General features: G+C 40.4%; 1 protein-coding gene across 1 annotated transcript; it reads right to left on the reverse strand.

Moving 5' to 3' along the window:
* Positions 1-693: 693 nt before the first annotated feature.
* On the reverse strand, positions 694-11,682 carry LOC117381661 (15-hydroxyprostaglandin dehydrogenase [NAD(+)]-like). Its single transcript, XM_055226551.1, has 7 exons — positions 11,559-11,682; positions 6,443-6,566; positions 4,899-5,005; positions 2,375-2,471; positions 1,494-1,570; positions 970-1,101; positions 694-796 (listed from the first exon to the last, which is right to left on the reverse strand). Exons 1-7 carry the CDS (start codon positions 11,649-11,651, stop codon positions 752-754), a joined length of 675 nt encoding a protein of 224 aa, XP_055082526.1. The 5' UTR covers positions 11,652-11,682; the 3' UTR covers positions 694-751.
* Between the last annotated feature and the right edge of the window lie 378 nt (positions 11,683-12,060).

Consider the following 12,060-nt stretch of genomic DNA (forward strand, 5'->3'; position numbering starts at 1 on the left):
GTTTTCAGATTGTACAGTGGGATGATGTCATACTCCCAGATGAGGGAATGCTTTTTGTATTATACTGAAAGAATGTACTTTTTGGCTTATATGAGAACAATTTGTATGATGCAAATTCAACTTATCTGATAAATAAATTCCACATTCACTTTTCTTGATATCATCTATTCTAACCAATAACAAAAATCCAAGTTTAATTTTACATGCAATGACCAAAATTTACCAGAAGAGGGCGCTCTAACCCCACACTTCCCATAATCCTGTTCCTCTTGAATCCAGTAGTGGGGACGTCAGAGAAATGCAATATAAAAATCTTCTCACCCTTCCGCGCTCGGGACCTCTACCAGAGGCCTGGGAGCTTGAGGGTTCTGCGCAGTATCTTTGCTGTTCCTAGTACTGCACTTTTCTGGACTGGAGGAGTGGCTACTAAAATACTTTCACTTTAATACTTGAGGAGATTTTTTCATGTGATATTTTTTATTTTTCCAGTACCCTTTACTTAAGTAACAAAATTGAGTACTTCTTCCACCACTGGTGTATTGCCAAAAATAGCCTTATATTACACAATCATACAATGATTTGGTCAGAGTGCACAAAATAACCACAACAAACACTTCATTTAAAAAAACAAACAAACTACGTTTTTATATTTTATTTAATTTGTGATTGTCTTCAGAGATCTACCACTGTTGGAAACTTGGCATACTTGTTCCCATTGGGCATAATTATGAGTGCCTCTCCAGTCTTTTTCTCATCTGACACCAGTTCCATCATGCCTTCTGCCACTTTGGACACTCTGGACAAAAACATAAATTATTAATCAAACTTTGACAATATTTTTAATTAACAAACACTGTGATTAATTACCCGACTGACGGGTAAATAGGGACGTCTGGTGACCCTACTCTATAGTAATTCTAGATATTGTCATATCTTCACTCACTCCATGGTGCCAAAGTTGTCCATCACCTTCATTAATGTGTCCTTCATGTGGACAAACGGGCCTAATCTCTCTTGGATGTTGGCGAGCATCTGTGTATTGACGGCTCCAGGACACACAGCATTAAATCGTACGCCATCGTCAGCTCCAAGAGAAACCATCTACAGACACACAAAAATACTTTGCAGCTAACGTCATCAACATTCTCTGGGGAAGTGGAAGCTAACTGGAGGCACTGCTCAGTCTGAAGCTCTGTTAAATTAGTTCTGTCAAGATTTTAATCTGAGCTTTATTTTAACACAATCTGACCATTAAGAACTGCCTGAACTGGAACTATAACAGGTGAGCTGATTTGTGCTGTTAAACAAGTCCGTCTCAAATAACATTATAGTCACAAGGTTGTAAGCACTTGCCAATAGTTTTTCTGTTTTTTGCTGAAAATCAAACACCTAAATGGGACCATGACCACTAGTGTTGATCACAGGCTCCTGAGAATGTGTTGCTGGGGTTGTTTTGTCATTGTCAAAAAGTAGGTTAAATAATATGAACTAACAGCCATTGATCTGGTGAATCCGATGACTCCATATTTGGTGGCTGTGTACACCGGGCAGCCAGGAAGGAGACTAAGACCTGTGTGAAACAAATATAATATTAAAAAGAGGGTGCTAAGTGCTAATACATAACATAAAATGTTACAGTTTATCGTTTAGAAAATGCTATATATTTTGAGACCCTTTTGTGTGTTTGCACTGCCACCCACTGTGTGACACTGTGCTTCCTCTTTGGTCTTGTTGGGTGTGTCCAGGTGTGTCTATTTAAGGCCTAATTAATGGATGAGCAGTGCTACAGGGCAGAGGCATACAGTTTTTGAATGTGGTTGTGTAAGAGTAGAAAATGTCAAAAGGATTCTTCACTGAACACATGAGTATTGGGCTCTTTAAACACCTTTGGGCTCTGTTAGTCTAGTAGCTGGTGGCACAGGGCCGCTGGCCGCTACAGCAGGATCCACCATCTGGTAATTGTCAGATTGTAGAAGGTGATGACCTCATACTCCCAGAATCCTCTATTGATAATGTTGGACTTCACCATGAAATATCCAAAAGGTAAATTCACAAATGTTGAACCTGATTATTTTTATTAGTGACTAGAGCCAGGAACTCCCTATATCACAACAGAAATCTGCATTTTAACAATATAAATTTTAACTGCCTGAATCTGTATTAAATGTTACTAGTCTACAAAATGTTGTGATGTCATCTGAAACCCAGCAATAAATGAACAAAACATAAACCCACAGCTGTGATGAGTGTTGACATATTTTAGTTGCTATAGTTTCTAACACAAATTAGAGAGACAATGCACATTAATAATCATTTCTGTAGGTATACCAGTCAGAGGTGTTGAGTATTGAAGCAGTGCATTGTGGGACACTACCTGCTACAGACGCGGTGTTGATGATGACTCCTCCATGTCCTTTTCGCAGTTTGCTCATGTGCTCTTGAGCAAGGTACGCCACCCGGATCATCGCCATCTGACACACAGGCACAAAGTCAGTCTGCTCTTTCTGTTTGATCACACAGGAGCAGGGGTGGGAACAAGACTCTGAACATGTATTTAGTTACACAATACTAAATACATGCATTAAAATTCACAGTAATTACATCGACAAATCATTCAATATATGCAGGGGTGGGTAATGCATTTATTTGAGTAACTTTTCAAAAATTGTACTTTTTTCAGAGAATTTTTCTAGGAGAATACTCTTACTTGAAGTAACAGTACTCTTACTTGAGTAAAAGTTTTGGTTACTCTTCCCACTGTGACTAAGTCTACAAGTGACAAAAGATTTATGTTTATACAACCCCAATTCCAATGAAGTTGGGACGCTGTGTAAAAAAAAAAAAAAAAAAATACAGAATACAATGATTTGCAAATCCTTTTCAACCTATATTGAACTGAATAAACTACAAAGACATGATATTTAATGTTCAAACTGATAAACGTCCAATACGTTCCAATAAAGCTGGGAAAGGGGCATGTTTACCACTGTGTTACATCACCTTTCCTTTTAACAACAATCAAAATTGTTTGGGAACTGAGGACACTAACTGTTGAAGCTTTGCAGGAGGAATCCTTTCCCATTCGTGCTGAATGTACAGCTTCAGTTGCTCAGTAGTCCGGGGTCCCCATTGTCGTATGTTGCTCTTCATAATGCGCCACACATTTTCAATGAGAGACAGGTCTGGACTACAGGCAGGCCAGTCTGGTACCCGCACTCTTTTACTATGAAGCCACGCTGTTATAACAGGTGCAGAATGTGGCTTGGGATTGTGTTGCTGAAATAAGCAGCGACGTCCCTGAAAAAGACGTTGCTTGGATGGCAGCATATGTTGCTCCAAACCCTGTATGTACCTTTCAGCTTTAATGGAGCCTTCACAGATTTGCAAGTTACCACACACCGAGTTACTAACACACCCCCAGACCATCACAGACGCTGGCTTTTGAACTGCACTGATAACAATCCAGATGGTCCTTTTCCTCTTTGGCCCACAGGACACGATGTCCATGATTTTCAAAAACTATTTCAAATGTGGACTCGTCAGACCACAGCACAATTTTCCATTTTGCATCAGTCCTTCTCAGGTGAGCTCAGGCCCAGAAAAGCCAACGGCGTTTCTGGGTATTGTTGATATTTGGCTTTATCTTTGCATGGTACAGTTTTAATTTGTACTTGGAGATGTAGCGACGAACTGTGTTAACTGACAATGGTTTCTTGAAGTGTTCCTGAGCCCATGTGGGAATTTCCTTTACACATTCATGTCTGTTTTTAATACAGTACCACCTCAGGGGTCGAAGGTCACGGGCATTCAATGTTGGTTTTCGGCCTTGCCGCTTACGTGCAGATTTCTCCAGATTATCTGAATCTTTTGATGATATTATGGATTGTAGATGATGAAATCCTTAAATTCCTTGCAATTGTACATTGAGAAACGTTCTTAGACTGATGGACTAGTTGCTCATGCAGTTGTTCACAAAGTGGTGAACCTCGTCCCATCCTTGCCTGTGAATAACTGAGCCCTTCGGTGATGCTCCTTTTATACCCAAACATGACACTCACCTGTTTCAAATTAACCTGTTCATCTGTGGAATGTTACAAACAGGTGGATTTTAAGCATTCCTCAATTTCCCCATTCTTTTGTTGCCTCTGTCCCAGCTTTATTGGAACGTGTTGCAGACATCAAATTGAAAATGAGTGAATATTTGCATAAAAACAAGAAAGTTTATCAGTTTGAACATTAAATATCATGTCTTTGTAGTTTATTCAGTTCAATATAGATTGAAAAGGATTTGCAAATCATTGTATTTTGTATTTTTTTTAAAGTTTTACACACCATCCCAACTTCATTGGAATAGGGGTTGTAATATGAAACGATATGAACATTTGCGTTTCTTGCATTGCTCCTTCAGATATGATTACGATTAATAATATTTTGAGGTAAAATTATTCTTACACTTTCACTTGAGTACAATTTTTGGCTATTCTACCTACCACAGCTGATCCGACCCGCAGTCCATCTTTTTAGTCTTAGTTTTAATCCTTAGATCCTGGATTAATTCTGCTTCAGACCTGGATTGGTTATAGTTTAGACCTTGTTTAACTATGATTTAGTCCTGGTTTAGTCTTAGTTTAATTCTAGGCTTCTAGCCTAGTCTTAGTTTAACGCTGGTTCAGTATTGGATTTGCAATTTTGCAGAGCATTTGTATTTTATTTTCTTTATTATCATTATTGAAAAAGACCTACTGTTGGGAATATTTTATGCAAACCCTAATTGTGTCAAAAACACCTCAGGCCCAGAGGACACATTCCACTGGAAAATATGGCCCCCAGCAAATCTGAGATGAATAGTCCTGCAACATGATCCATACGGAATACAAATCCAAATTTCTGGTCCTCACCAGGTTGATGGACACCATGTTCTCCCACTCACTCTCATTAAAAACTCCAGCATTGTTGCACACGATATCCAGACCTCCAAAAGTCTCTACAGTTTTCTGAAAAGCAGCTGGAAAAACAACAAATATTTAGTCCAAAGATATTGGCCCCTCTGACTCTCCTCCTCTGACTCTGCTCCTCTGACTCTATCCCTCTGACTCTGCTTCTATCTCCTCCTCTGACTCTGCCCCTCTGACTCTGCTCCTTTGACTCTCCTCCTCTGACTCTGCCCCTCTGACTCTGCCCCTCTGACTCTGCTCCTCTGACTCTGCCCCTGACTCTCCCCCTCTGACTCTGCTCCTCTGACTCTGCTCCTCTGACTCTCCTCCTCTGACTCTGCTCCTCTGACTCTCCTCCTCTGACTCTGCTTCTATCTGCTCCTCTGACTCTGCTCCTCTGACTCTGCCCCTGACTCTCCCCCTCTTACTCTGCTCCTCTGACTCTGCTCCTCTGATTCTCCTCCTCTGACTCTGCTCCTCTGACTCTGCTCCTCTGACTCTCCTCCTCTGATTCTCCTCCTCTGACTCTGCTTTTATCTGCTCCTCTGACTCTGCTCCTCTGACTCTCCTCCTCTGACTCTATCCCTCTGATTCTCCTCCTCTGACTCTCCTCCTCTGACTCTGCTTCTATCTGCTCCTCTGACTCTGTCCCTCTGACTCTGCTCCTCTGACTCTGCTCCTCTGATTCTCCTCCTCTGACTCTGCTCCTCTGACTCTGCTCCTCTGACTCTGCTTCTATCTGCTCCTCTGACTCTGCTCCTCTGATTCTCCTCCTCTGACTCTGCTCCTCTGACTCTGCTTCTATCTGCTCCTCTGACTCTGCTTCTCTGATTCTCCTCCTCTGACTCTGCTCCTCTGACTCTGCTCCTCTGACTCTGCTCCTCTGACTCTCCTCCTCTGATTCTCCTCCTCTGACTCTGCTTTTATCTGCTCCTCTGACTCTGCTCCTCTGACTCTCCTCCTCTGACTCTATCCCTCTGATTCTCCTCCTCTGACTCTCCTCCTCTGACTCTGCTTCTATCTGCTCCTCTGACTCTGTCCCTCTGACTCTGCTCCTCTGACTCTGCTCCTCTGATTCTCCTCCTCTGACTCTGCTCCTCTGACTCTGCTCCTCTGACTCTGCTTCTATCTGCTCCTCTGACTCTGCTTCTCTGATTCTCCTCCTCTGACTCTGCTCCTCTGACTCTGCTCCTCTGACTCTGCTCCTCTGACTCTCCTCCTCTGATTCTCCTCCTCTGACTCTGCTTTTATCTGCTCCTCTGACTCTGCTCCTCTGACTCTCCTCCTCTGACTCTCCTCCTCTGACTCTCCTCCTCTGACTCTGCTCCTCTGACTCTGCTCCTCTGACTCTCCTCCTCTGATTCTCCTCCTCTGACTCTGCTTTTATCTGCTCCTCTGACTCTGCTCCTCTGACTCTCCTCCTCTGACTCTGCTCCTCTGACTCTGCTCCTCTGACTCTCCTCCTCTGACTCAGCTTTGACATTATGATGAATATTATTATGATTTACCTTTGAGCTGTTCCTCAGACTGAATGTTACATTCGAAAAATAAAGTTTTGTCTTTTCCAAATTTTGTTTCCAAAGTTTCCAGTAAACTCTTCCCGGTTTCTGCATTCATGTCCAACAGCGCCACCTGCAGGCACAAACAAAGCACTGTTATTATTAAGACACGTTCAACATATGAGTTCAGGATATATTTGATTAATTTAACACATTTTAGTTGCTATGGTTTCAAACACAAATTGGAGATGCACATTAATAAACATTTCTGTAGGTATACCAGTCACAGCGGTGCACAGTGCTCAGTGACATTTATAAAGAGCAGTAGTAGTATTAGTAATAGTCGTAATATTTGCATATGCATGGATTTCAGAATGATGAAAAGTTAGGACCGTTACCATAGCTATTACCAATTTAAATAAGTCCTGCCTTAGTCCTGGTTTAGTCCTGTTTTTAGTTTTAGGTTTAGGTCATGGGAGTGGATCTCTAAGGACAGGATGTTCCAGGACACTTCTGCTTATTTCCTGTGAATGGTGTTTATCTGTCTGTTAGTGACTAACTGTTTAACTGTTTGATTTGTAGCTTTCTGTTGGTTAAAGTTACATACTGTAATTTTCTATTGGTTAATGCTACAGTATGTAACAGAAAGGATCAGTAGCTTGTGGAAAACACATTAGGTTTAATAAGAGTATCCTATAGTTGTACTAATAATAAAATAGGTAAAAGTCTATCTTGGGAGATAATTCTCAGTTTTGCTGCTACATGTATTTATTCATTTAAAATCCACCACATTACAGGAAACTACGTCTGTTTTGTGCAGATTTTCCAGACCCCCCCTGCTTGAAAGAGGTGCATCAGAAAGAAAAATGTAGGTACAAATGAAAGGGGACAGTGTCTCAGTGTAGCTGTGGATCTAGTGACCTCCCTGGCTACAGTATGTTACTGATGGTTAAAGCTGCAGTGTGTAACTTTCTATTGGACAAATCAATGATCTGTTGTTGTGACTTTGGGCCTTACAAAAATAACTTGAATTGAAATAGTAGGAGGGGAAGAAGTCTTCTACAGCTGCAGGACTACTACTATTGCTACAACTACTAATACTATTACTTCTATACTACAACTACAACTAGGTAAGTGGACAACCAGCAGTAGAATAGACGTAATGGTAGTAGCCTTGTAGTAGTAGCAACAAATAAAGGTTCTCTTATGTTAAAGATGGAAGTAGGGCTGAAATGATTAATCGACTAAATAAAGAAACTTGATGGCTAAAAAGATTTAATTCTTATTTTATTGCCTCATCAATTTGTTTAATTGTCATAATTAGTTAAAACCATGGACTGCACAACAGTGAATAGAGCGTAGTGTATTTTAGATCCACAAGTGAGTTTAGAGAGTGGAGTGGAGTTGTGTGTGAGAGCACAGTGGACTGCAAACAAACCAGTTCAATAAAACACCACAACAAGAGGGGAAAGCACGGAGGTTATAGGGAAGGGCACACAGAGCTAGTGTTCAAAATGACTTCCTCACTGCAGCAAACACAGCAGAATAAACACATGTACATGTTTAACTCTTACCTGAAATGATGGGGCATAAAACATTTCTATGAAATGAATTCAGAGAAATTGTAACAGTAGTTCACATTTCATGTGGCTTATTTATAATACAGTTAAAGTAAATTGATAATAAATATTTCAGGGACATTTTGATCTTCATATAAGTGAAATGTTTCTGTCTTGGTGACATATTGTTGCAATAAAAATAAATGTGTTATTTCAAGCAGAAAAATTTGCCTAATTATGTTTTAACTATGAACCATAACTTAAAAAAAACAACACAAAAACAAAACAACATATATGCTTTTAAGGATATTTTATGGAAGGTAAAAAATGTATAGATTACCCGATTAAATCAAAGGAAATAATCAATACATTACCAAAATAATCAGCAGCTGCAGCCGCAGCCGAGTATTTTAAAACACTACTGTCCAGCCTACATTGTGCTTGAGAACAAACTTGAGCTAATATATTTAGAAGTGTAAAATTATTCTATATTGTCCAAATCAAGAAGAAAGGAAACATGATCTGATGAAGACTTAGTTACTCACAGGTTGTCATTTGGGGTGTTTTCATCTTTTGATTACGTTTCCTTGAATAGAGCAAAAAGGATCATCCTCCCATACTGTCATATACAAACCTCCCCAGCACTGTCCAAGTTTTACTGATGATTTTACTGAGATGGTTTCAGTTGTATGCCCTGACTTTGATGGTTTAGTCATTGCAGGTGATTTTAATGTACATGTGGATAATGTGTTTGACAGAAACTCAAAAGGGCTCTGTTCTGTCCTTGAAACCTTTGGTCTGACTCAACATGTCAGCGAGCTCACCCACAACAGAGGACACACTCTGGACCTGCTCATTACAAAAGGAGTTTATATTTAATTTAATATTTCCCAAACCAGTGGATGGTTCACAGGAGACAGATAAATGATAACACAGGTGCACTATTCATGGAAATGATACACTTTGAAAATGCCTTCCACATCCAAGTGTAATGAGTTTGCAGTATTCTTTAATGACAAGGTTCACAACATTAAAAATGCCATCAATTCCATGATGCAAATTACCACCCTGGACCCACCTAGACACCTGGACTCACTTTGCACCTGTAACTGACAAAACTGTCCAAGAGATCGTCACCAGTCTGAGTTTATCTACATGCTGCCTCGATGTGTTACTCACTAGATTTCTAAAGTCTGTGCTCAATAGTTTGCCATCATCAGCTCTTGGAAATGTTCCTAATGAAGAGCAGTGTTTATGCCACAGTACTGAACCACTGTCGACCCATCTAAAATCTGCCGTTTTTAGGACAACTGCACAAAAATGTTTTATGCAACTTACAGATTATAATTTTTCTATTACCAACAACTTATTCACTTCCTCCAAATGAACAACTCCTTTGATGTTTTCCAGGATTTAAACCCACCACAGCACTGAGACTGCCCTTATCAAGGTCACAAACAACATCCGCCTGAACACTGATACAGGCAAAGTCTCTGTCTTGATCCTGTTAGATCTTTGTGCTGCCTTTGACACTGTGGATCATGGATCCTCTTACAGAGACTAGAGGACTGGGTGGGCATCTCTGGTACTGCACTCAACTGGTTCAAGTCATATCTACAACAGGGAGTACTTGAAATTGAAATGTGTCTCAGATAAAAATGTCCCGGACCTGTGGGGTGCCCCAGGGGTCAATCCTGCCGCAATAATGAGTCCTACCATAACTATGCAGATGACACTCAGATCTATGTCTCACTGGCAGCAGGTGGATATGGACCAGTGGATTCACTCTGCCACTGCATCCAACAGATCAGTGTGTCGATGCAAAACAACTTCCTCCAGCTAAACTCTTTGGCCCATAGAAACAAAGAGAAAGTGTCAGCAGTCACCTCCAGCCTCTCTCTCTAAAACGTTCAAATCAGGGTAGAAATCTAGGGGTGTATTTATACCATCAAAATAATCATACCAGTCTTAATCTAGTCCAAGTGACTTCAGGCTGCTGGACACATCGTCTTGTACGCTAACAAACAATAGAAGTGCCTGTGCGTAACAACAAAACATAACACGAAAATTAGGTGAAAGGGATAGATAACATTGCATATCAATACAAGTGAAGATTTAGGGCAAAGAATACCGTAACAAGACTTATCCATGCATTTGTCTCCAGTAGGTTAAACTATTTTAACGGCCTGCTCTCTGGCCTCTACAAACGAGTGTGTTTTGATTTGTGTGATTTTAATGTCTTTCTTATTCTGTAAATCACTTTGAATTACTTTATGTATGAATTGTACTGTACAAATATTTACCTTGCCTTACCTTTTTTTTTCCAAAGCGTTATCTCAAAATAAAAAGGACTGAACTAATTTACTATTTAAACATCTCTAGCACTGGAGCTGATTAAAAAAAATGTTGGTCGCCTACAAAAACTTTCAAAACCGTACATTACAGCTTTAAGTATCTGCCATTACCTGATATCGGCTGATATCAGGGCAGACAGCAAAAACGGCATCTAATTTTAGAGCTAAATGTGTTATGTAACTGTTATTTATCCCAAAAGTAAGTACAGAACAGATTTTAGAGAAAAGTTCAAACATTATGAGACTTTCTGGGCCGACGGCGTTTTATATTAAGTTATATGTCCAAACAGGATATCGACTAGACCGATATTTGAAAGCCGATATCAGATGCAGCAAATGTTTCAAACCCATGCATCCCTACCACTAACTCCTCTTTGCTGTTGTCCCATATAAATCCATCTTCTCAAAATAAAATGAGTCTTTGACTAATACAAATCTTGTTTGACTAAGACTCCATCGACCGACCATCGATTATTGACTAAACGACTAAAGGACTACAGCCCTACACATGTGCTGCACTGATGTCATTATTGTGCTACTGTTTACCCCGGGGTTATTTATGGGGCTATTGGATAGGGTCTTGTACCTATTGTATTGCACTTTACATTAAAACTATGCAGTGTCTGATGCTCTAAGTGCAATTTAGTTGTTTTCTATGACAATAAAATCTTGAAAAAAAGTTTTTGATATTTGCCCTCTGCCATGCAGTATTTGTACCAAAGCCAAAGCCACTCCTAGAGCCTTCTCCTACAAACTACAAGCACGGCTGCCAAAAAGTACTTAACTGAAAAAGCAAAGTACAACTGATTTGTGGCAGCATATTAGATCAGTACTGTATATATACTATATTATATTTAAACCATAATGTAGGCTTCTCAAACCTCAGTCTGCATATTATAGGAGCTGTGCCCAATCAGAGCAGACCATACACTGCTGTTCTGTGTTTGTTAAGAAAAGAGCAAAGACAGAAAGAAGACAGCTGTGGACTGGGATGGTCGGGACTGCACTCAATACTCATGATTTAAAATGTAACTAACTGCAAATACTTGGCTATAATTTTACTCAGTTAAATTACAAGTACAAGTATTTAAAATCTACTCAAAAAGTGCAATAACCCAAAAAAGTAGTCAATTACAGTAACGTGATTGGTAATGAGTGACTGTCCACCCCTGGTTGCATCCTCGCACAGACGGACACACACACATGTTTTACCTTGGCCCCGTGTTTAAGCAGCTCCTCCACCATTGCGCGCCCGATCCCCATCGCCCCTCCGGTCACCAGCGCCACTTTCCCGCTCAGCGCCATCTCTCACTACAAATCAAACAGCCACAGAAAGTCTCCTCGCCTTTATATCGAAACAATCCTGAGGAGGAGTGCCTGGTTCAGAAAAGGAGGAGATGGCTAGAACAGTCGGATCTGCCCACGCAAACCTGCCTCAACTCGCAGCAAATACATTCCGCGCCGATGTTTCTCTTTTCAGAACTTTTACACCAAGAACTAAAGTCATTGTTGGTCCTGCTGTGCCTTTCACGATAATTAGCCTGGACCAGTGTTTCAAACTGTGGTACGAGTACTTAAGTTTGTGGCTTTACCTAATTTAGAGTTCATTTTATTCACTTTTTTGTCCTCACTGCTTGTTTACAACTATAGTGGACATGATGTAGTCCACTGTTGGAGCTGGTTTAGTCCTGGATTAGACCTGGAATAGTTCTAT

The sequence above is a fragment of the Periophthalmus magnuspinnatus genome, chromosome 14 (genome assembly GCF_009829125.3).
Source record: "Periophthalmus magnuspinnatus isolate fPerMag1 chromosome 14, fPerMag1.2.pri, whole genome shotgun sequence".
In the NCBI taxonomy this organism is placed as follows: domain Eukaryota; kingdom Metazoa; phylum Chordata; class Actinopteri; order Gobiiformes; family Gobiidae; genus Periophthalmus; species Periophthalmus magnuspinnatus.